The sequence below is a fragment of the Bombus fervidus genome, chromosome 12 (assembly GCF_041682495.2).
Source record: "Bombus fervidus isolate BK054 chromosome 12, iyBomFerv1, whole genome shotgun sequence".
Lineage (NCBI taxonomy): Eukaryota > Metazoa > Arthropoda > Insecta > Hymenoptera > Apidae > Bombus > Bombus fervidus.
Window position 1 is genome coordinate 5924880 of NC_091528.1, and position 25938 is coordinate 5950817.

At 36.7% G+C, this 25938-nt stretch overlaps 3 protein-coding genes across 4 annotated transcripts; 1 reads left to right on the forward strand and 2 right to left on the reverse strand.

Moving 5' to 3' along the window:
* The first annotated feature begins 60 nt into the window (after window positions 1-60).
* On the forward strand, window positions 61-25615 carry LOC139993138 (coiled-coil domain-containing protein 137). 2 transcript variants are annotated; one of them, XM_072014603.1, is made up of 5 exons: window positions 61-2745; window positions 4222-4375; window positions 4444-5083; window positions 5154-5364; window positions 25462-25615. In XM_072014603.1, the coding sequence occupies exons 2-4, from the start codon at window positions 4299-4301 to the stop codon at window positions 5361-5363; spliced, it is 927 nt and encodes a 308-aa protein (XP_071870704.1). In that variant the 5' UTR covers window positions 61-2745; window positions 4222-4298; the 3' UTR covers window position 5364; window positions 25462-25615. The 2 variants fall into 2 exon arrangements, with proteins under 2 accessions (XP_071870704.1, XP_071870705.1); XM_072014604.2 differs by lacking the exons at window positions 61-2745; window positions 25462-25615 and having other exon boundaries at window positions 3603-4375; window positions 5154-5533.
* On the reverse strand, window positions 2858-3594 carry LOC141445865 (uncharacterized). Its single transcript, XM_074111998.1, has 2 exons — window positions 3498-3594; window positions 2858-3326 (listed from the first exon to the last, which is right to left on the reverse strand). The coding sequence occupies exons 1-2, from the start codon at window positions 3516-3518 to the stop codon at window positions 2940-2942; spliced, it is 408 nt and encodes a 135-aa protein (XP_073968099.1). The 5' UTR covers window positions 3519-3594; the 3' UTR covers window positions 2858-2939.
* On the reverse strand, window positions 5723-7339 carry Borcs5 (BLOC-1 related complex subunit 5). The gene is made up of 2 exons (XM_072014606.1): window positions 6379-7339; window positions 5723-6301 (listed from the first exon to the last, which is right to left on the reverse strand). Exons 1-2 carry the CDS (start codon window positions 6690-6692, stop codon window positions 5806-5808), a joined length of 810 nt encoding a protein of 269 aa, XP_071870707.1. The 5' UTR covers window positions 6693-7339; the 3' UTR covers window positions 5723-5805.
* Window positions 25616-25938: the final 323 nt, after the last annotated feature.

Genomic DNA, 25938 nt, shown 5'->3' on the forward strand with positions numbered 1-25938 from the left:
CGCGCGTTTGCACACCCACACTAGCCAAGTAGAATGTGTTTTAAGACGGTGTGGTCGAATGTGTACGCTACTTTACGAGCATTGTTCAATGTGTCACGTGGACGTGTGGAAAGGTAGGCGCGAGCGCGCCTATCAAACGGTGAATGTATATATTTAGATGTGTTTATGCGTGTGTATGTGAGAAAATACGTCACACTGATACGCGTGCCGCATGGAAATAGAGCCGTGTGCGAATGTACTGCTAGTAGAAGAACTTGACATGTGGGCAGAGCTACAGATAAGATTATATGAAGCCGCTCTAGCCAACGTTTTCGACCTGAATTTTTATTGCAATTTTTATATTATTCGTATTGCGTGTAGGTTCCAAGTTTTTCCAAGTTTCGTCGGTGTATTCGTCGTTACGTACAACGATGTGAGATTGAATTCTATTTTGTCGTGCAATAGATACACTCTGCCAGTCAAAATACGACGAAAATCGAGAAAATTTCACCCTCGAAGTTAAAAATTTGTCGAGTATATACGAATCTACCTGATTCCCAAATAGACGGAGTATAATTGACAAGAAGGTTGTTCTATATCCAAAAATAAGTCGGAAACGTGTAGTACAATTTTTTCGTAGGAGGCTTCGTTTCCGAGAAAATCAAATTTTCAAACGGTATATACCGCTGTTTTCTTTAAAACGAGGTCACAAGTGAAAAAATTGCACTCTACATTTTTATATTTAGAGTAACCTTCGACCAATCGTCCACCTCTTATCGGTCTACAATCAACAAAGAATACATAGGTATACTTAACAAAGTATACTTAATATACTTTTCAAATGTAATCACCTAATATATGAAGTCTCCAGCGTAATTTTGTTATTCTTCGTTTTATTTCGTTTCATAGAATCGACTCTGAACTTCTCTTACGCCGCAAACGTTAAAAATATACACAACGAAGTATCATAAACGACGATACAAATGAACTAAAAAAAATTGCGACGAAGATCCACGTAAAAGACTTAATTCTAGCAGAATATCTTCGACTTTTATCAGGAATTTAGGTCCACGATGTATACGAGTTTCGAGGTTCACGACAGCTTCAGATTGTAGGTTTCTACGTATAAGAGCCGATCCTGGTAGTCGGTGCGTGGGTATTGCTGGCAAGAACAATTGGATTGTTGTAAGAGGATATTTTTATAGCTTTATGCATGGCATTTTTAATACGGATGAATAGGAAATGGGAAGTGACGGTGAGGGTCGGTAGTGGGAATTCTGGAAAATGGCTTCTATACGCGTAACTCTGAGATTGGCCTTTGTTTGATGACCGGGGAAAATCGGTGGCTGTGAAACCGTTTTGCTTGTTACAACAAGCAACTTTGCGCGCTCCTATACGCCTCTAGTTAACACGTGCGCTCTCAGAGCTACGGGCTTTGTTGACCCGCTACGTTTTCTTGGTAAACAGCTCTAGAAGGAAAGCGTATCGGCGGGAAATTTTTAAATAATATCATGGAAATATAACGCATATTTCGCAAAGAAATCATTCACAGGCTCGATTGTATTTAGTTTCTCGCCACCAGCTATTTTCCCCGCTCGTTTACATAATTACTCGCTCACGCTAGCAATGACCCATATCGTTTCCGCTCTATGAACAGTTTCCTCAGTTTCGTTCATTTCTACGATAAAGAGAAATCTCTGGAAATAGATTGGAAATTTTCAGACTGCGATAATATAAATAGTTAATTATAGGAGAAATCGAATGCTGCGTTTGTCAAAGTTCTTCGCTAATTTCCATGCGATTGGCGGCAAAAATAGAAAAAGAAGCGCTATATACGCCTTCTTGTTCGCCAACACGTCAGTACGTGTCACACTACATTCTCCTGACTGGCGTAAGCGGCACAAGTGGCTTTATACATACATATGTATGCAATGTAAATAAGCGTGCACGTAATGTAAGCGGCGCGCAAAAATACCCGTAATACTAAATTATCGGTACAAGCGGTAGCAAACTGTGTTGCCGATAAATCTGCACTTATTTTAATTAATCCCGTTAAAGAACGTGAAAGTCTTGCCACATTGCCAATACCGCGTACCCAGTCGAAGCGTCTTAGGTGCCGATTGGAATTTAATTCAGACGAAAATACAAAGTTATTCGTCCGTGTAACCGTGTTCTGTTCCCTTTTGAACAGACAGTTCAAACAGAATTTATTATCGACGTTGTATCGCCGCTCCTATTATTTCTTTTCTCCTACCTGTTAAATTCGTAAGCGTTATTATATCTTGCATTTTAATCTACGATTTCGAACGGTTGTATAAGTCTTGTATAAGGTTGTCTAAGGTTGTATGAGTCTCTTTTATTTTTTAATGGGGAAACTGGTTACACGTCCTGGAATCTCATAAACGGAACGAGTTGGATAAATAGCAATAGAAGGCACGAGTCCTCGAGCGAAGATCCACGACTCGAGATGTTCGTTATTTTTGTTGCAATTATAAAGATAAATATTCATCAAGCCGCTTTCATACACGTGCCGCCATCTGGGGAAATGCAATAAACATTCGTAGATGACGCTGCGGTAGCTTGTAGAATTTGAAGCAGTTCGAATTCACGGTTTCATAGTCGGAATAAAGCTTCTTGCGAAAAAAGCGCGAGTTATTACGAAACATTAACGAAGTGGTTTGCAATTGTGACAAATTGTTAATCTATAGATAGAAGAAACACATAAGTAACTTTGAAACAACGAAAATTTCCGGGAATAATACATAGGTGTGTAACACTTACATATATATATGTACGTTTATCTTCGTTGTAGCCTATTTCGATTATATAGTAATTGGAAGAGATTCAAAATTGCAAGACGAGATTAATGAATAGCCGATTAAATTAACATAAGGATTTATTGTCTAAAATTTCATCATTTTATATGTACATACATATATACAGTATTTTATACAGTATTCTTAATCTTTAGTGATATTTTTAAATTTAAGTTCCATGGAGAGAAACGCTTTCATGTTAGGATCTTGTACTTTGTCGATGATTAATTTTTGCACGTCCACTTCGCTTTTTTCAAGTACCGCGCTTAATTTTTCTGCGTATTGAATCCACACGCAATTTACGCATCCGGACATACAACAATTTGTGGGTTCTGTCAAGTCGTCTATCGACGAGACACTATTATCTTCGTTCTTTTCTTTTTCTTCAGATGATAACACTGATGGTGTTCCATTGATATATTTTTTGGATATGGAATATATTTGTTGACAATTACATTTTTGGTTTCTGGTAATTGATCGAAAAGATCGAGCTAGGTTCATTCCTGTTAAGATTCTACCTTGTAGATATAACTAGTTGTAAAAAGAAGGAATACGTAATAAGTATTTAATGATAGGATCGATGTTAGTTGTGTGGTTAGCATAACGATGTACAATAAAATGTTTTAATGCGATAAATTATTAAATAAACTTGTAAATGGTTGATCGAAATGTTTAATAAAACGTTGGACATTATCTTCTAACCTCAATGGCCACTGCAACCATAGGCAACAGATAATATAGACTAGAACTTAATGAATTTTTCGTGTCGCACGTGTAAGAGCCCTCTTACAATTTTAATGTGACTTTTAACATTACCGACTTAGTCACGAAACGCATCGGCTAAATAAAGAATTCTATACCTCGTTTGTGTTACAAAATATTATATAAATTTAAATTGTGACGAGCCAGATGATAGGGGTAGATCATACATTTTATTTTAAACTATAATTTTATAGACTTAATATTCAAAGTAGCTTATTCGCATTAACTTTTCGAGAATCATCGTAGTAATATTCATTCGATACAACGATGCAACGTCTGAATAATAATTACGCTCGAATCGTGTTTCGACTCGTATATACTTACATACAACATCCGTTATTATTTAGTACATCACGTCGTGAAATATATTTGCTATTTCTATCATAATTATGTAATAACTTTCCTCCTGTAATCCTCCAATAATTTTTTTTCAATTTAATAATTCGTTGTTTAATTTTTCACTAGATTAACATATTAAAATTATTAAAATATTCTCGTTGATTCGTTAGTATTAAAATAATCAAAACTTAAATTGATCACATTTAGTATAACTGCAACAATGTTATTTTACCTTTATCTACAAATTTTTTTGTTTTGAATTACATTCTATAATTGAAAATCAAATACATATTTTTGTGATCAACATTCTAAATCAAACATAAAGTCGCGCGTTCAAGCAGACGACACGACGCTACTGCAACGACCACGTGAAAGTTGTGTCTCGTTGTTTATCGGAGAAAGATGGGTCGGAAAATCCCAGGAAAAAAGCACAGAGGCGTAAAAGATCCTCTTAAGCAACAGGCAAAACGACTGGCAGAGTGAGTTGTGTGTTAAATATGCTTTATTCTCGAATTATTTACATAGGTTAGTGAACTGCCTATTATAGGTTAGAAACAAAGATAAATGCACCACCAAAAAATGCGGACGAGCAAGCTATACCAAAAACTTTAGAAAGAGTAGTGAAATTGAAAGAGGCAGTGAAGTCAGGGAAGATAACCAAAGTCAAGAAAAAGAAAAAGAAGAAAAATGCCCTCATATCTGTTGGCGGTAGGTCGTCCTCTAGGCCTTTACATCCAAAGGCTAAACCAGATAAAGTTGTTCCTGTATTTCAACAGAGGCCTGGCGAAAGTGAGAGTAGATTTTTGCACAGAGTTAACAGGGATACTTACGCCTTTCTTAATGAAACTGCCTTTGAGAAGAAATTCAGTGTTCAAGTCAATCGAAATCCAGATACAGGAGAGATAGAGGGGCTTTCGAAATGTGAAAAAACTGAGATAGATAAAATTGAGATGTTGAGGGCAAAGCATAAAAATATTAAAAAAAAGGTGAAAGATACTGATAAACCTAAAATGAGTAAGTCAGAGAAGAGGAGAGAGAAATTAAAATCCAAGAAACAAAAACAAATGGAAGAAAAAGTAGATGAATTTGATAGTTTTAAAGATCAAGTTAAATTTGGAGAAGTTGTTCATGAACCACCTCAATTAAAAGTCAGGCCAAAACATGCTGACAATATAAGTACCTTTAAGGTAAGTTTTTAAATGCAACGTTCTTTTTAGTTATGTAATGCTAATAATATTCGCTTATTTTTTGTTACAGCCAGGAAAAAAGAAACTGCTTCTTCATTCAATACTTAAAAAGAATGAGAAGACAAAAATGGGAACTAAGAAAACAATAGCCATAGATAGGTCAGGAAAACGCAAGAATTTACCAGTTGGAGAAAGGAGACAGTTAGAAAAACAACAAACTGATATCATAGCAGCATACAGAATGTTAAAAGCACAACGGTCGGCTGGTGTTAACAACTAGGGTATGTAAATGATTAAAAATTATGAAATATTGTGTTTCTATGTATAAGTTGTTTATATCGATGTATGAGTAGGATGCTATGAATCATTTTGTTGTAATCGCGAATTTGTTTATTTTTATTTTAATAAAATGTACAATTCTTTCATAATATATGTATTTTTGAACTTAAACATCACATTCTTTTTATACAATTATACAATTATTAGGGTTAACATGAAAATAGATGTATATATGTATATATATATATATATATATTCTCATAGTCAAGATTTCTGTGCAACACATTTATAGGTACTAGAAATTTTTCCATAGGGACTAGTAATAAAGACTCATTGTTATTAACAAAAGAAACAGAACAAATTTCAGATCATCTTTTAGCACCAGTGCAGTGTACTTATAAATTTTCTTAAACTACCATTCAATATACTCTTTAACATTGATTTTATCCAGTAGTCCATACAAATGGTTCTAATCTATCCTCTACTGGTAAAAGATTGTTCAAAGTTTCAAGGCTCTCCAGAGTTTGATTCAGAAGAGAATGACATTTGGTTAGTTGTTTACTAAGCTCGTGTACTTTGTTCAGTTGTTCAGCAAACTTGGCAAACTTCTTTTGCCTTTCTGTTGCTAAATTAAGTATCTTTGTCACTTCTGGTTCGATGTTGATACATAGAGTAGATTGTTCAGCTGCGATCATTTGAGCATTAGTATTAAGATGATGTTGATACCTAGCACACAGGTTAAACAAACCAATGGGATTGAGTCTTTCCAGCACCTCTGGATCTCTGACACCTGGGGGCAAATTGAGAGTGCCACGCATGATAGGTAGGAACATGGGAATACTTTGTAATTTAACCAGATCAGGATCTTTGTCAGCTGTTGGATCTTGCATAGCTGGTTTCACTACTACTATGTTATGGATTTTATCAGAGGTAGTTTTTCTGTAATTAGAAATTACAAATTTATTATTCAAATAAAATATATTACTGAAAAATAAATTTTTGAGATAATATGTTACCTATAGCTACTGGAACTTAAACTATTTTTACGTCTAGATATATCTTGCCCACCAAAACTTTTGCCTCTATATAGCTGTGACTGTTTATTTGTCATCTTTGGTGAATCTCCAATAGGTCTATTCACAGTGTAAGATATATATGGTAGATCAGAATCCGAACAAATGCTTGCACCAGGACTGGTACATCTCGGTGGTGTGTCTTCTGGTACTCTTTCACGATTTGGTACACTTTTTCCACGTCTCAATGGTATATTTCTTGTCCTGTTAGCGCTAGCATTGTGCGTACCACCTTGAGAGCTCTGTTCCGATCCCATCCTATCTGGTTCTTTCAAAACTTTTCTCTAATTCTTTCGTAAGAATCACATTAAATATATACACACTTCTTTAGCAATCTACATTAATTTCGCTCTACAATGAAAATTTCGTACGGTTATTTTGTCATTAACGATACAGACAATTGATGTCAGGAATAATTATACCAATAATCGTCATGTTAGATTTAAGGCCATTTGACATTGCTTGTTCTTGTATAATGTTTTAATTAACGCCGCGTTCGAAGTGTACATCTTTGTTCATTTCACAATTAAGGAAGTTCATAATAATCAACAACGGTAAAGACAATTTTTTCGATGCATAATAAATCTTTGACCCTGCCTTGATTACGTTGTAAAATATTACGTAAATAGTAACAGTATCGAATATCGCGATAATACAGTCACTCCGAAATCAGTTTTCCGCTCCTATTGTCAAAAAGTCATTTACTTTCAGTCATTGATTGTTCATGCTGCTAGACTTCACGTGTCGTGGCTGTTCTTACGACGAGGACGCCATCTGTTGAAGTCGTTCTCGAAGTTGAAAGCACGGCAATTGTTTTTGCTCGATAACGTAATTTCCTGATACAATTTTCACGGAAAGAATATATAGAACAATGTATGTATTATATGTTTTTCTTTTTCTTTTATTTTTGTACGAATCTGTTTAATTTTAACAAAATAGTATTTATATATCAGAAAACTGATATTTTAAAGAATAAAAGCTGCGGCACATCGAGTACACGATTTTGTTTTCGTTGTATATTTCGAAACTTTATTTAACGTTTATTTTATTCCCTGGAAGTTAGTAAGAGCTGTTAACACAAACATACGTTTTATTATCGCTCGGGCAACGATATATAAATCGCTGCGCCGCTGACGCGGTTGATCATCGATTTTATCGGTTCCATTTTTGTATTTCCGACAAGTGTTGCCTAAATCTTTGATAACAGCCAAACACGTTGCAGCTGCCTCATGAATAGATAATAATCCTTTTTTTTTTATACCTATTTCTTTTCTACACAAAAAATAGATAAGAGTATTCATCTTCTTTTCGTTAAATATATAAAAAAAAGATACCCCATTAATATTTCCACGAACCGCAAAATTTATCCTTATCCAAACGAAAGAAATCTTCTAAAAAGAAAAAATTATCTTCTTATCTTTTAACAAAATCTCCATCAGATAATTTAAATATATTGAAAGATTCCATTCATGGTTTTATTAAACCGTAATATTGCTCGGTATTGCGCAACATGGAAATTTTCACATTCTACTATGGGTGCAACGATCCTTATATGCCAGGTTTGGATTTTATCCAGACTTTCCTCGCCTCGTGTAACTTCGCCAAAGATATCAACATTAAATTTACATTGATTCTCGGCGTGACGCCGTGCATACCGTTAGGCTTCATTTTTCCCTAAGCCTGACACCAGAAGTTCGCGTTGCTGAAGCGAATTCTTGTGCAATCGCGTTTATATGTCAACGAACGACATTTTCTTCGCCGCTGAATCGCAGAGTTATCGGCCATTCGGTGTTATGCCCCGTACGACTATTACGTATTCGTGAAGATTCACGATTTACATTCTCTGATGTTGTCTTCCGTCTATTTCATAACGTTTCTTCGTTCATAGGATTTAGTTTATAATGGAATTATTAGTAACGCAGTTAAAAGTTAAAGTATGTACATTTTCTATGTGATATCAGAAACGTGAGAAATCTCGAGGATAAGGAAATAAAATTCTGTCCTGCTTGCAAGAAAAAGTCGCCAACTTTGGCCCAGATTTGGATCAAATTTCGTGTTGTTATTTCTGTATTCAGAGATAGGATCAGAATAGTTATTATTTTATTCTTTGGATAAATCTATCACACCGTTCTGAACCGAAAAACCTTTATTGCACTTTCTTACATGGTCTAGGGATAAAAACAAAAGAACATCTTAAACCTATCGATTAAATCTATCGATTGTATCTAGAACTATCTTCTAGTTACTATTTATTGTAACTAGCGCATCTACATATGGATGACGAGCGTGAACTCACGTTGTCATTTCCAATATTTCGTAGACTCGTAGAACAGGGAAAAATAGTAGATGTTCATCTTCGTGCAAATTTTCACCCGAACCTCCTTTGAAATCTTCACAACAACCTTAACATTGGGCGAGGATTTGGGCGAAGGAGATCTAGGTAGAGGTTTCGCTGAGAAAAGTACGTATGTATCTATTTTTGGCTGTTCTTCAAGTCTACGGAGCTTCATCCAAGCGGGAGCCGGACCTTCCGCGATCCTCCCTTGTTACTTACAATGTCCTACCTGGCATTCTTCCATTTTTTAAGATACATGGAAATACTTGAAGTTGCTCGTTTTATGTCTCCAGCAAAGTTATATTCTACAGGCTGTTACGAAGCAAGGTGTAAATATTTTTAATTAAACGTAGATACACAAAGGTGGTACGAACAAGGTTTCTGGTTCTTTTCAGTTTCCAATCGGGGGGGGGGGGGGGTTAGAATTATTTTCTAAACGAATTCCGAATCCTTCGTTTCATTGTATCGTTAAAACGTTCAGTTTCACAGAGAAACAGGCAGCATGGAAAAAGGTAGGCATAGATTCTCCGATAAAATGTTGGAATTTAGTGGATGATGATGGACAGCTGATACGTTTATTTTCGACTTTCGATCATTCGTTTTCCACTTTCGTCGCGATTCGCGGTCGCTATTTTCGATATTAACAGCGATCGATCGGAAGTCATTTAGAAAGCACCGCGGCTTTTAGAGAGAAAAAAAGAGTACGAAGCCGGTGATTTTGTATTTGAGTAGCGTATCAACTAAGCGTCCGGTTGATATAACGATTCCTATGTATCGAATAGAAAAGCGATCGGAAACGCAGTTACAACAGATATACAGAAATTTCTATGAAACGCGCGACACGCTTCACGTTTCATCGCGGCGCTTCCTCTTCGTCGCTTCCCGTGATTTTTAACGAGCACTCGTTACCGAACACTTTCTAACTTATTGACGTATCCGAGCATTATCTTCACGGACCACGACACAAACATGGAAACGGATGGTCGGTCGTGTTTCTTATCGACGTAAAATGAGTGTGCACGAATTCGAAACGCTGGACCATGATTCTTTAAATACGGGCCCCGCAGCCAAACTTTCCACGTTGTTGCTCCCTGGTAGCGTAAAAATTCGGTTAATTTGCAAATACACTGTATTATTTACATTTGTAAATATTCATTTGGGATGTCAATTTGAAAAGACGAGAAGATCGTTTCTTCCTGTTTGATATTCCAAGGTTCTAGGATACTTGGCTTTCTGAAATAGTTATCTCCATCTGTGAATCGCTTTTTATGATTTTTATATTATTTGATTGAGATAGAAATTAATAGTTATTGGATGTTTTTTAAGATTCTATAATAGACAGTTCGCCGAAGATTGAATGACTGGAAGGACAGAGAAAACGAAAATGAAAGACTGAATTTTAACACTAGAGCTACCGCAACCAATCAAAATGACTAGTCTTTAAAAAAATACACAATAGAATATTTTTATATTTTTCGATTTATTATTTTCTTACAGAAGGAATTCCATGTTATGTAATACATTTTTGGTATTATTGATCCATCCGCGACCATGATCGACCTAAACGAGAGTTGAAACATTTATAAAATTGTAGAACCAATCATCTTGACTTGTGTGATATTTCTAGTGTTAGCATCTAGCGATCCAGCGATATTTTCCTAATAACTGATATCATCATATTGCATGATACGCGGTAAACATTTGAAAAACGTGTGGCAAGTTGTAGAAAACGAGGAAACTGGTTAATTGGGGTTCGATAAACAGATTGGAGGATCTTTTTACATTTTGGCAAGTATCAGTGATTTTGACTTGTATTGATATAAGTAGCCTTGATACAAAGTTATTTTGAGCTTGAATACATAAAAAACAAAATAAAATTCATTATACTATTCTTTTAGTTATCGTTGCGAAGGTTATTACATCATTGCGGAAAAAGATGTAATATGAAGTAAGAATTTTAAAATAAAATTGTAAAACCAATCGATTTGACTGACGTGGTAGTTCTAGTGTTAAGAGATCTTATTTACAGATATCTATTTCGAAAAGCTTTTAGCTTATTTTTATTTTTAGGCTAGACAGTTGTTAGATCGATAAAGACTGTTGCAATTTGTCATGCATGTTGATTATACTTGAAGAAAATACAGGGTAACCCTGATGCAACGAATTTTCTATTAAATTGTTATATATTTCTTACCATGTGTCATTTTTAATGGCTGCCAGATGACTTGCGTTGTTCTATTTACTCCAAAACAGAAAAATCAAAGATAATTTCAACTTACATAAATGTACTTACTATCCATACTAGAATAAAACAAATGTGTTTTATTATATTGAAAAAAAAAAAAAAAAAGAATAGCAACGACGATATAAAAGCTTCAGCTTGTTCAGACGATAGAAAAATGGATACTATCACAGATATTGAAGTAACTTTACTACAGACGATAGAAAGACATCAATTTTATAGCGTAACGTGATACAACGCGAGACCTGTTCCAAACTCACGATTTAGAAGAAATCTGTTGACTCATTATTAAGATATCATGGCAGCGAGTATTGCGCGCAAACTTACGCTAAGAGGTACGAGAGCAAATGGAATATGCATGCATAAGGCGGTGATGTCTGGTGCAAGCTGTTTCAGATTCCAATATTCCTCTCGAGTGTTGCTACAGTTACGGCCAGACGCGGTACAAGCCTGAATTCTCGAAAATTTCGAACTTCTTGACGCGTTCTAGCTCGTGGTCCGGTTTTTTAATTTCACGTTTCTGGCAAAGGAAAGAGAAAAAAATATACTTGACCGGTGTTTTCGTGGCCGGGATATTCCTCGTGAATAATTCATCGCGGAATTTCGTTCTGCTTCGGAACAATCTCGCGATATATACATACAGCAAGGAAGGGGGAGGGGGCAGGGGGAGAATCTGAAAAATTGTTATTTTCCTCGACTGTCGCAAGCTTTTCTTTTCTGTCTCGTATCGTTGCCATTTTTCCTCCGATTATAACTATCTAATCTTTGTTCCCGTGCTCACAAATGTACACAAATACTCGCAGAAACTTCATACAAACATATTACGCGTTTTGTATGAAACATTTGCAGATGTTTCGTTTTTGTACAATTTCGAATCAATCTGAAACCGTGTACGAAAGTTATATGATATTTAACGTGATTATAAATTTCACACGGATCATCCAGATATTTGCATAGTTAATTATTCATTGTATTAGCGAGCTTTAATATTTAATCGGACTATCTTTAGCGATAATCGAGTCGTTTAGAAGCCATTCAGAAGACACAGCCACTACGTAATTCTGTAAATTGAAGCAGAAAAAGTGGCAAACAATCGTTCAAGCTCTCCCTGTACTTTGCTATTATCCGTGTTATCTTCTCGTTATAAATGAATTTTCAAATCGAATATTAATTATGTACCTATACAACGAATAATGCATTTGAAAAATTGTAAAAATAAAAGAAAATTTTTAAATGGAAACTTCAGATCAACTGAGAGGCTCATATTCTACATATACATACGTATATTCCACATATACACTGACTTTTTACCAAGCGTACGTTTGCAATGGACCTCCTGCGAGTTTTAGATGTATATATTTTCAAATTGGCTTTAAACTTTATTATTATTAATCGTGATAGCCGTAGCTCGTTACGATAAAAATAAAATTTCAAAATGTCTCATACATACTTATACATGCTTATGCATGAAAATTTTCTCTTTCGTGACTGACCAAGTAGCTGTTGGTTTATCAAATTGAAAACAGATAGTATCTTTTCAAGCAGCGTCAACCTTCTCCTGCAGGCTAATGGTACAACGAAGAAAAATTTTATCGGAATAAACGGCTCGTTGAGTGGTTAAACACTGTACGTGTAACAATAGTGTTTGGCATCGTAGGAAGGTAAATTGCACGTTATTACATCGTCCACGATTCTAGTAACATTTTTTGCACGAAAACGGTGCTTGCGTTGATTACTGAAATTACGCGTGTACTCGTAATCACGATACGTAATTTTCATGCTTTTAGTTTGTTCTATGATTTTCGTTATTCCCTTTGCTTCTTTTCGCTTTTTGTTTCTCCTACTGTTCACTCCGATGTTTTATCATACCTTTTTTTGTTTTTCAAATATTTCACAACAATTTTTCGTTGGGAAAGGTGAAATTCAATTATTAACGAAATGATTTTGAATTTCAATGAAACGCGCGCAATCTCTTGCGATTCTTTGAAACGGCCAGCGTATAATTCGATAATATTTTCCACGTATAAGGGCCACTTATTCCTTTTGTAAGCAATGATAAACTGTTAATTCATCGTTTAATCGTTTATCCTCCTCTTTCTTCTTTTTTATTCTTACGTCAACTTTTATCTTAAGTTGATTAGCGCGTTATTGTTTGTTGGCACGTGCATGTTATTTTTATAAAACGCGACTTCTTGGACGCGTTTCACGTGTCGGCGGGCAGTTTCACAGAGTTATTCGCAATCAGGGAGAATAGAGGCAGTTCCCGCGGCCATTTCTCGCGCGATCGTTTTTCTTTTCTATGGGCAACGATACGCGCTACCTTCTCTCGCCAGTTATTTATTAATCGCGCGCACGGTAACGCGAATTTCAAGAAAGGAGCGTTTCGTTCCTCGTTCCGGCTTCTCCGGCACGGGGACACGTTTGAATAAACAATCTCGTTTCCCGACGAATTTTTCTTCCTCCGGAACTTGCCACGTCGGGCCGAATTTTTTCTCTGTGACAAACGTTCTGCAACATTTCTTCTAGTCTCGGTCAATTTCGTCGACACGCGTTCCTTGAAACGTTGAACACCTTGGACTGTTTAACTAACTTTGAATTATCGTCGTCGACGACAGCTTATCTGAAATATCGTCGAACGAAACTAGACTACGAGCAACATAAACGTAAGTCAAACAAAAATTATAGTTTCTGCAGTCGATAATAGCAATGATTATTGCTAGGTTAGAAGCTTTTATGTTCTATTACGTTAACCAGCTAAGAAATTATCATCAACTTTTTGCAGTCGAAATGATACGAAATTTAACATTCTCCAAGTTAATTAATCAATACATAGCTTTCCGTAGCCACTAGATTTATCGTTCATTGAATATTCACAACCTCGAATTTTCTGAACGTTCTTTCCGATCTTCTCGACTCTTAGAAGCAACATCCGCCCCGAAACCCCAACGAATAATCCAATAAACCCTAAAATCACCGAAACACCGTAATCTCGGAGAGCATCGTCACGCTTCATAGCATCCGCCCGAGGTCTCTCAGAGACGATTTCCGTGTTGAAATCTCACGTAGGATACCATATCGTTTGCCCACGATGCCGGTGCACGTGCGTTGGGAAGGCAGGTTGGAATAAAAATGAAAATTTCGGGTCAAGGCGAGTGTTTGTCGGACAGAGTTGACACAGCGATATCTAGGTGGATCGACGACGGCTACCGGCAAAGTCTCTTCTTTTAAAAACCTAAAGAGCGGTCGTGGTTGCTCCCTTGGAAGTCGCAATCTCCGGATAAAGATCGTCAGGAGAGAACGCATCGACGTTGGACGTAGAGGATGAGAGAGCGTGAAAGAGAGAGACGATCAACGAATATGGGGTTGAGAGAGGAATAAGAAAGAGAGGGCGTGTGAAGGGTTGCGCGTGGCATAGGGAAAGGGGGGGGGTATAAAAGGCGGCATTAAATTTAAATTGCTCGTATCCCTGCGCGTCTAGCGCGAAACTTCAAGAGGTAGCGTCATCAAAAAAAAGAAAAAAAAAAAAAAAGAGAAAGAAGAAAAAGGATGGGCAGACGACGACGTTTCGTCGTAAAAAGACAGTCGCGATGTGTATCCACCTGTCTCATCCACGAGAGATTACAGCTCGAAACGCGATACCGCTATCGAACAGTCAGATCGGAATCACGATTTTATTCCGTTTGCTCGAAGGATTCCTTCCTCTTCGTTTTCCTTTTTCTCCAGCAAACGGACAATGGTCTCCATCCTTTCATTGGGAATTCTTCCTGGTTGTCTCTGGAGGATCTCTGTATAGTGGGAGTAAATTTAAAAATTGAAGGCGGGAATATTTTTATTTATCTATTTATTTGTTTGGTGGTCGATGGGTGAAGAATTTGGACATTTAGGTCGTTATGTTCGATTTAGAGCGTAAATATGAATTGCTATGCAGATATAAGAACGATGATGTTGCATAGTCTGATTCATTAACACGAGCGTTTTTATCGATTCTTTATGAATTTGCTCTTTTAGTAATTTTCGTGTCAGGTCAACATACAGTGGCTGCAAAGAATATTTACACGTATCCCCGTGTTTTGATAAAGCGGTTTTTATCAGCTTCTATATTTCGTTTTCGTAATGTCTTGCGCAATCGTACGAAAATACTACGAAACGATACGAAATTTAGTATCCTTGAACGTAATTAATTAATACGTTAATGCTGTAACAAGTACAGCGATGCGTAAATATTTTGTCTAGCAACTGTATTTATCGTTGGTCGAATTTTCATTATATCTTCTGTCGTATACTATCAAATAATTTCCCTGTTAAATGTGTATGCTATATGTGTACGAAATAATAATTTACAAAATCCATTTCCATATGTAAATACTCTCGTAAAGCTTGTCACGTCTGTTTTACACCGAACGACTATGAAAATTTCTTTTTTCAAATTTCCTCATCTTTTACTTTCGTGCAATGTGGCATATGGAAAAACGTGTAGATACAACTTGCACGGGATGTTCGTGAGCGCCAGGACAATGAAAAAAGCTTACGTACAAAAATGTCGGTTTTAACTTTCACACCCTATACATATATGGATCGATATTATACAAATATTATAAAAGCAGACATACATTTACGTGTCGACTCGGTTTTAAGATGTCAGGTATGAAGAATTAAGCGATTTCTCTTGAAATGTTCCTCGATCTAAATGCTTATCATCGATTCACGGAAATTTACACGCACGGTAGGATTCCGTGGTAATTCCTACCCGTGTCATAATGGCAAATAATCATAATCGAACGATTGTTTGCGAATACCAATGAAAGGACGCATGCCCCCCGCTACTTACAACTTTTATCTCCATGATCTATCGAACGATACTTTCCTTCTTGTCCTTTTCTTGTTCTCCTTCCTATTACATTTCCCGCTTTAGTGAGATTAAACTTTTATTCACTTTTTCCCCAGCGTTATCAGTGTGTCAATTTTTATAACGGATCGTTCCAGAAAATATTTTAACGAGCGTAAACACGGTGTTTATTCACGTGACGAAACCTACCTGGGAAAATTTTTATCCATTGGTACCTTTCTCTTTTAATTGCCGTTCTCATTATCTTCTTCCTTTCTTTCCATGATTTTTATATTTTGTTCTCAAAAGACAACAAGAATTCGTATTGGGATTTTTGTTGGGAAAATTTCATACAGCGCTCCGGTACACGCACACACCCACGAAACTACTCCAACACTTGCGAACGTCTGTAACGAATGTATCATGTGTGTTGTACGCAACATTTTGAAATTTCATTAGCGCTGATACGAGACTCGATTATCACGGTTATTTCGGTACAGTTTGCAACAAATCTGAAAAAAATATATAGAAATTAAGAAATATTAACCCTTTGAATCTTAGTGACGCATATATATACGTTCGATATAATTTTATCGAATGCAGCGACTGTTTATTCGCGGTTTTGTTGGGTAATTATTTATTTTAATCATTTATCTATGAAATGTAGGGAGGAACGCGGCCTTGCTCCCGATACTGTGGTTGCGCGTTAATTGGCGGCTTCTGAATGATATCAAATTAATAAATATTTATTTGGAAATTTTTGCTTTCGTCGAAATTCTCCGGATTCAAAGGGTTGATAAGCCTCGGTACTCGGTAAGTTCAGCGGGACCATTTTTAACACCTATTATATAGTTAAAATGGCTGTCGATGCTGCTTATTATACATACTAATTTCTGCTACGTAGTATACTAATTTTTTTATTAAATATGTGTCTACGATAAATATTTCGTAACTTCTGTATAGCATCTCCAAATTAGTTTCGAAGCTGACCGATGTAATTATCACAGTCGTGTCTCGTTACAGCGCTAATGAAATTCCGAAATGTTTTCTATGGCACACGCAATAATTGTCGAGATACTTTCGGGAGCCGGTGTAAGTTACAAATGTTTCAAAGTGGAATATCCCAAAGAGATTACCGTTAATTGGAATCTCAAGCAACGTGAAATACTTTTATTGGAGCGGAATAATGTTGGTAAGATTAGATCGCGGTAAAATTCGCAAAGTTTATGCGCAGTGCGCGTTCGAACGTCTGTAGGGAATCTTGATCGCTGCTTGGTATGCAGACTAGTTTGAGCAAACATTAAAATTTCGTCGAACCGGTCAAAAATTTGGCCGCTTAGGGCTGTTTGCCTGGCAGATCAGCATAAGAATCTGTCGTTCGTGCATCTTCTACTCCTTTCTTCCTTCTATCTCTATTATACTGCTTGAAACGGTGTCTAAATGCTGACTCATAATTTATGGAGTTGGTACAGCCGATGTAATGAAATTCTTCTCTCGAGGAACGTAATTCAGTCATTCAGTTGGAAAATGTTGACGTCTGTAATAAAAAATAATCATGCGTCAGATCGAATAATAAATTCATTCGCGGTTTTTTAGAAGCGCGCATTAAGCGCTATTAGTAGTTTGCGGATGTTTATATTTCACACTTTCACGAACGTAATTAAAGAATCTAACTGGAAACTTGTTTCATCACCTATTTTATAGATTTTCGTACGTTTCAATCTTTCTTCCAATTATCATAATTATTAATTATCGTTTTAAAAATGCATAGAAATTTACGGCCCAGTTATTAGCTTCGTTTAAATCTATATCACGATCAAGTAGTTCTTCATCCCCCTATTTCTCTATATAAATACATGTGTCGTAGCTTTTGCATGAGTTTTTTTTTTTTTAATTCGTACGAGTAATTTTTACGATATTTTTGGAAACGTGTACCGTGATAAAATGACAAGGAACTGATTACTCGAGCGAATATCAACAGTACGAAACATAGTCGGATCACTTTGGTAGGAATCCCCTTTCGAAAAGCGTTCTTTCCCCTCGAAAGGCTGCCCTTTGTCCGATTTCAACCGTCGAAAAAGACACGAACCCGGTGTAACTCGCACGTAACGATCATGAATCGTCGAGCAGAAGAACAAAGGAATAACACACGAAGAATGGAGAAAGAAGAGAAGAAACGCGAAGAGCGCAAGACGTCTCGATCGCATGGCACTTAATGGCCAGCTGGTAATTGAATTTGCAACCGTGCAGGGAGCTCGATCTTGCACGTTCCTTTGTACGGCTCTTGCACTCTTGCACCGGCTCCTGCTCGAGTAGACATTCCGTTTAAGAAGGTTTATCCGAGAGAGAGGCAGACACGACGAGCAGGCTACGTGTCTTGTCTCGATTCGATCTTCGTCGTTCGGGTCAAGCCGTTTGCATTTACTACCAGCTCTCGCCGTTCGAGTCGCGTTTCGATCGGCCAGAATCGTCATCCGGGCTCCAGTTATTCCTTCCATTTCATCGTTGGTGCTGTTGGTCGACTAGAACAACCGCTTCGGTATTAATTACGCGACCGAATCATCAGCTCCGTGCCTCCTCGTCGATCGAGATTGCGAGCTTAAATTGATTAACGACTCGCGACTGGATATACCGACGGAGATTGTCTCGGTTCACTCGGGAGTTGAGCAGGATTGCCGAGTTAGGGGATGCAGCTGATATTGTTTGCACGAATATGCCAGCGAAGATTGCAAGAAGAATCTGAAAGGGTGAAGAAAATCCTTGATTTCTTGCAGAGTTTTAATTGTTTGTATGGTTTCGTTGTAGGCTTTCAAGAAATTATTCTGAAAATATTCCGAGACGCTTGTCGAGGTGTTCGCTACATCGCACAGCCAAACGCCTAAGAGTTTTCCAGGAGAAATACTCATATCGAGGAAATCGCCATCTGTGTAGGAAGATGCGTATTGACGAACGTTATGTTAGGAGAATCAATCCTTTCGATCAAATGATCAATACGGATCTTGTAATATTCTTTTCTGTACTTATCTTCCTTACATATTAGCAGCAGTATCAGTGTATATTATATATGTGTACTAGTGGTATTAGAAAGAAATATATTAACGATAACTGTCTCACTGAACTACTCGTACATATAGAAAAATTCATTTCACGCTCGTGCACGTTCAGCGAGGGTTGTAATTATTTTCTTTGATCGAAAACATGGATTTCAGGTGAACCATCCTTGAAATTGGAGAATTAAATATTCTTTGGCAATTTAATGAATTTATACCGTTTGTGACGTACACTTTTGTTAATTTTTGCATCGCTCGTTTATTAGCCACGAGCTTTTGTATTCATGTGTAACATGAAAAATATGCATATCAAAGGGGATAACGATATAACTTATAGAGTATATATTCTATATATATACATTTCTATCTTGAATGATAATTTGTTGATCAAGATTAGAAATTTTCTGAAACGGGAATCGTATGGAATTTATATATAAAATTTCAAACCCTAATCAATAAATTGTCATTCCAGATAGAGATAGAAACAGTAAGCCGCATTTAAACATTTCTCCAATGTCCAATAATAACCAGACTACGAATATTTATGCAAATTCACAACCTTCTAAATAGAACGAAAGAAAATGGAATAGAACTAAAAAGCTGAATGAATACTTTGAATACTTTATTGCCATGAACGTTAGCATGCATTTTCTGTGCATTCTATGTATTTTCGAACCTTCAAATTTTCCCTCCTCCCTTATGGACGAATAAAAATACGCAGTCTAACAATCGACGCAATAATTTGATAACTTTCGTTATAAAGTATCGACCATGTCCGATAAATCCAATTCTAAATCTAAATTATCAATGGCCAGGCCTGCCTTTCATCCATTTCTCTCTACCATAAATCGCGGCGTTTAACAACGAAAAATACACTACGTCTTCCTCCCACTCCTGCAACTAATAAAACCGAGAAGTAAAACAGAAAAAGGAAGAAGGGTGAAAAATATTCCCAATAGATTCCGATTTATTCGAACAATTCGAAGCCATCGTTGGCGATGAGTTATTCTACGCGGACTGGCTGCTGGGGTGGGGGATTGAAGTTGTGGGTTGGCGGGGAGGGGGGAGTAAGGGCGCCTTGCTCGGCGTCGCGGCGTCAGTGAGCAGCGAGCTCTCGTCGCGTCAACATTATCTTGCTACGGGTCTCCCGAAAACACTGCTGCCACGTGCTTCCTCGCGCCGCGTTACTTTCACCGATTATAGTTCGCGCGAATCCAAGTTCTCGCATCGATTCGTTACCGCGCCGAAATATCGTGAACAGGTGCATCGACGCGTCCACCGAGTCGCGTGCTCCAGTGATCCCTGGAAAAACCGGATCCAACCTTTCGTCCAAGTTTACGAATCGAGCCGAATTTACATCGAATCACGGTTCGTACTTGTCTTCTTTTTCGTTATCTTCATTTCTTTCGATTTTCCTATCTATCGTGCTAATATGATTAAGCGTCAGTCTTGTTTCTCGCGTTGTTGTATTGGCGTGATTAAATTGCGCGCATTTATTGCTAATTGGAGGTTTTACGAGCGCGAGTTAAGAAGCAGTCCGAGGAGAGATTGGTATTTTGTTATTATTTAATACTCGTCGTTTAGTGGTAATTAATGGTAATGAAGATTGATAAAGTAATATAGAAGCGCATATAAAGTTCAAAATTGATGTCTGTATATATTACGCGTCTTTCACCACGACGTCTGTCATGTGCTCCAGGTTATATGTCATAGATTATATTTTCATTCGCTGTTGTCGCGAAATACAATTTTATTTTCTGAAAGAGTTGAAACCTTCGGTGGCTACTGTAATTTGTAAAGATAAAATATTCAAAGTCGACGTGTGTATAGCTCCGCGAATATTTTACATATCTTTGAAAATTTATACGTATTCATGTATTAAAATGTCCACAAACATATAAACATTCTCAGTGTCTATGCGGTTTACGTCAACACAGAACGTTCAAATAAAACAAACAAAAAGTAAACACTTGGCGTTATTGCGCTCTGTTACGACGAACGATGATCGTTAAGTGGAACAATATAAATACCGATCTGGAGTGTTTTCATTTTTTGCGTTGGTTCATTGTTACGATCGTTCGGGAAGTAATATTCGTGATAACGCTTATCTGAGCGATAGTCTGAGTGAAAATAATAAGCGGTCGCGTGTCCATTTGCGCCAGTAGTTTCATGACTTTTCCTCTAGTTTCGATCGAGATCGATGTTTGCTTCTACCTGTTTATCGTTTCGTGTTAATTCACGATCGTTTTCTGCGCGTTAGCTTTAGAAGTTATTCGTGACGTAACAGTTTCACGGACTCTTATTAGTCCGATAACACGATGGATTACATAAATCTGCGAAATGTCCACTAACGATGTTCGTAACGAGCGTTCAAGAAGCAGCGATTTGTAAGAAAAACAAATTTCAAACGTAATTTGAAACAACCTTGATACCGGTCGCTTTTATCTCGTTTATCATGTACGTCATTTACGAATATTTCCGTTCGTTGCAATCAGATGTCTAGAACAGCGCCATGGACAGGTATTTCCATGAAAGGGACATTAGATCGACCAGAAGCTGCTCGCGGATTCTCGGTGCAAGAGTTGCCGGCAATTATAGCGCGCATCTAGTTCTAACACAGTAATTGGACTCGCAGGTTTGAGAAAGAAAATGCTACATGTTCGTTAGATACTAATTTGAACAATTTATAGCAAGATTTAAGAAAGATCCTAGGATTATGTATTTTTATAGATTTATCGAGTAACAGATACTTATTGTAGTTGTAATAAAGTAATCAGAGCTACGGAGTTGTTTCAGAAAGCAAAAGATTTTCATTAGATACTAATGTAGAAAATTCGTAATGAAATTTAAAGAAAAACTCAAGTATCATGTACAATGTCTTTATGTAAAACGTAGATGCATCGGATATTAGATACATACTGTATACTGTGATTGGGAAAAATATGAAGAATTTGCTGTGAAATGTGAGAAAAATTTACAGACAATGTAGATTTATGAAATGGCCATTTTATTAAACAGTCCATGTTGCTACTCTGTTTCCTTTGCTTTCTGTCTTTCTCAGCGACGAATAATTTCAAGTGGACTTTGCAGGGCTGTAATTTGTTTTTTGTCATTTAAGAAGGTCTTGCGAAGACTGGCGTATGATGTGATAGATATATGTATGTATGCTGTATATGATAAACGAGACAGGTAGAGTTCTAACATTTTTTTTGTGTGATCTTTCTTGATATACGAGGCTTTTAACGGCGCCTTGTTTAATCTAGAACTAATTTAGAGTTTTCCTCGTTAACGTTTAGCTGGAGGTACTTGGTTGTTTCAGAAGAAGTTTGTAATAAAATAATAATCATATTCCTGAAAATGCTACGAACTTTCCAAACAAGCTAATAATTGTTGCGTGCGTTCTGTTCCGAACTTTACCAATATGATCACGATAGTCCGTGTCTTATTACAGTGCTAATGAAATTTCAAAATGTTTCGCGTAACATACGTAACATAACGTTGCACGTTCTTGCCGTATCAAATTCCTAAATCTCTTTCTCTATAAATATCTTTATGTTTACGGACACAAAAGTAACACTTAGACAAATACGGATACTATGATCAGCGAAACTTCCTATTTTCACCGGGAAGCGGCATGAAAATTTGTCACGTTGCACCAATATCATCTTTGTAATTTAATTTTCCAGTTAAACGTGCATTGTTTCATATTCCTATGAAATTGTATAAATATTGCTTGTCTTAACGATGATCACACCCTTTCAACCTAACAGTTTCTCTTCGCTCTCGGTTATGTCATTAAAATTCTCCTCTGTAATCATAAATTACCATTAAAATCAGAAATATACTCGTCACGTATTTCTCCTTTGATCTTCGTATATCATAGACACGTATATATTTTACAATGTTTGAAATATATTTCACAAGCATTTTAATACCGAGATTCGGCAAATTTATGAATCCTTAAGACTTTCATACGTTTCATGTGTTACAGCCTAACATTTAAATATATTTTCACGTGGCAGTCGCACGTTGTTATGTAATTCGAATGTATTTGACAAATTCAACCTTTTGGCAAGGAAAATATCTTGCTGCATAATTCTCGCAAGAAATTATAGAGTAGTCTTATTCGTTGATTCGATAGTTCTCGTGCTAACACTGTCGTAAAGTAACGGAGCGCTTGGTTGCGTAATGACGGTAATTTTCACAGCATTTGCGTGATGATAAGACAAGACGTTGCCGAGATGCGCTCGGACGTTTCAAAAATAGAGACAACAGACAACTAACGTGCTTGCGTCCCGCTAGAGTCTTCGAAAACGATGCGCAACGATGCGCACGTTAACGAAGGTCCTGGGAAACCTCCTAGACCACGAGGAACACGACGAACAGGTCTCGAGTTTCGGAAAAGTATCTCGTCGGTAAATCGAACCTCGTAAATCGTCGAATCTCTCTCTGGCGAGAACTTTCTGACCGGTCGCGTTGTAAACGAGCTGATTTACGCTACTTTTTTAACTCCGTGCTCCGAATGCTTCTTTACACCCTATACTTTCGCAACTTCCCGCCCCGTGCGTCCCTCGATATTTTTTTTTTATTACGCGATATTTTATTTAGACGATGGTATTTCTTTTAATTGGAACGTTGGATGCAAAGTTTGAGCTAATCTGAAAATTTTATCGTAAGGCACTTGCTCGAAACGATGATATTTCTTTTAAGTGAAATGTCGGACGTGAAGTTGTGGGGGCTAGTCGAATTGGAAAATTTTTCAACTTTGTTAGGCGATACTTTTTTCAAAAATAGTATTTTTTTAAATTCGATGGTTGGGTGAAGTTTGGGCTAGTTGGATCCAAGTGTTGGCTTGGTACGACAGTAATATCGTTTTGTGGATTTTGTTGAACACAAGAAATTGCTGGCAGAATTTCTAAGTTGTTGTTTAATTACAAAAGTGATTTATATAGTAGTATAAATGGAACTTATTAAAAGAGAGAAAGTGGTTTCCCTGAAATCTAATAATTTACAATTCATAAATTCTTGTCAATTACAAAGTCCTATAAAATTCAATATTCTCATCGCCATTCTGCTGAATTATTTATTTAAATCTCCAATCGAGACTTTTAGCAAGGAACAGACGATCGTAATTTTTATAACGAGATGACAATTTTTGTTGAATAATAATTTGTATTCAATAAATGTGCTTGTGCTTTCTTCATTTCTACAATCATATTTATATCTAACGATCGTATGCGTTGATATCTGATTTAAAGATTAAAGAAGGATGTATGGAATTCGAATTTGTCATAAATAATTACGCGAGTAATTTGAGATGATTTATCTCTTTCAAAAATCTTGATTACATTCCCAGCAATCCAATGCCACATTCCACCGGTGTAAGAGCTTAATATAGAAACTTAATATCAATTTTTCTAAAGATCGCGCGATTGGATGGGTGTCCGGTTTCCATGTAGTGAAATGCAACGTGAAACAGCTTCGTCATTCGCTCGTAGCCACGTATAGTTAGTTGCATAATGACGCGATTAACGTCAGATGGTGGCGCGCACCATTGTAAGAGTTCGTGAAAGTCGCATCTCTGCTCTAGCACGCGACTATTCTATCTGGTGGAAAAGCGAAAAGTTCTAAAGGTCGCATTAGCTCGGGTTATTTAGTCGAGCGTTGTTTAAATGCTAGCCATTGAACCATTATCTTGCACGAGTTATCGGAAAAACGTTTTCCTCGCCATGCTTCGAACCTTCGAACGGCTTTCAATCTGACTTGGAAAACCTGCGTTTGAAAATACCACTTGCTAACGCTTGCTGGTCAATTAAAATTTTATGAAACCTCTTTTTATAAAACGGCTATGATGTAGATGTTAAGTTAGTAAATTCTGTTCTGCCAACGAAGTTATATAAAATAATCTAAATGCCACCGAGGAAATCTTCTACCATTTATTTATTTCACTCTATTATTCCGTGATATGTTAATTATTCTATAACGTTGAATAACTGATATATCATTATATTTATAGTTATTGTTATACTATCATATATATCGTACGTATTGTTTGTTTAATTATTGCATGTATTAACGTCATATGAACTAACGTCGTGTATAGTAGTGAAAATACTAATACTATTACTATGCAATTAATGTCTTACATAACATGTGTTGACATGTCGTGTAAATGGTTGTCAATACATGTTATGTAAGCTAACATTATATATTTAATTATGTCTACTATCCTATCGCATACAATATCTTAACCAGTTAGCTGTTTTCGACGAGTATACTCGTCATGCGTGAAAAAAGATAAAATAGTCATTTCGTTACAATCTAGTTCCATGTTATAACAGCCACGCATACTCTGTGTTTGACGAGTATACTCGTCATCGCTTATCTTTTACGGAACATTTTAGCTACACACCGGTCAAAAAGATCGCAACAACCAACTGGTTAAAACATTGTAGTCATTGTATTCTAACATTTTCTAACATTTCAGTAATCGTAAAAACTTTGCGAAAAATAGTATTCTCACACATAAAATGATTTTCCATATATTCAAGATCATTCTCGTCTTCTTTTGCAGGAAGGAACTGCGGTGAACGTTCGTGAAAATCGGAATAAAAGGAAACGCTTGAAAACGAGCTCGTCTGGTAGAAGTTCCGATCTTCGAACGATCGACGTCTTCCGTGATCGAATAATCTACGTGACTGGCCACGTGACTGCCGCTCTGCAAACAGGTACGTGAATGAACATTCTCTCTGGTTTTTCTTTTTACTTGTTGTTGTCGTCGTCGTCGTTGGTATTTTACGAAGTTTTACGAAGAGAGAAGAACGATGTTTCGCGCGATAAAAGTGAAAGCAACGCAGCGAGCAACCGTGAATTTGACCGATCGATTGGTTTTTGCAATTTGTCGCGCTCGATGGTTTTCATTCTTTCCTATTTTTTTTTTTTTTTTCTTTCTGTCCGAGTGATTTTGCTTCTAATTCATCGAATCTCCTTTTTTGCCACGATTCGATGCTTCACGATGATCGAGATACCAACGAGGAACATCGAATCGAAT

What these genes read in the sequence shown, in the direction of transcription:
- LOC139993138 (XM_072014603.1), top strand. Translation starts at nt 4,299, where the DNA reads ATGGGTCGGAAAATCCCAGGAAAAAAGCACAGAGGCGTAAAAGATCCT. An exon ending in CAGGCAAAACGACTGGCAGA is followed by an intron (nt 4,376 to 4,443) that starts GTGAGTTGTGTG and finishes TGCCTATTATAG; the next exon opens with GTTAGAAACAAAGATAAATG. An exon ending in ACAATATAAGTACCTTTAAG is followed by an intron (nt 5,084 to 5,153) that starts GTAAGTTTTTAA and finishes TTTTTGTTACAG; the next exon opens with CCAGGAAAAAAGAAACTGCT.
- Borcs5 (XM_072014606.1), bottom strand. Translation starts at nt 6,692, where the DNA reads ATGGGATCGGAACAGAGCTCTCAAGGTGGTACGCACAATGCTAGCGCT. An exon ending in TTAAGTTCCAGTAGCTATAG is followed by an intron (nt 6,302 to 6,378) that starts GTAACATATTAT and finishes TTCTAATTACAG; the next exon opens with AAAAACTACCTCTGATAAAA.
- LOC141445865 (XM_074111998.1), bottom strand. Translation starts at nt 3,518, where the DNA reads ATGGTTGCAGTGGCCATTGAG. An exon ending in TGGTTGCAGTGGCCATTGAG is followed by an intron (nt 3,327 to 3,497) that starts GTTAGAAGATAA and finishes TTTTACAACTAG; the next exon opens with TTATATCTACAAGGTAGAAT.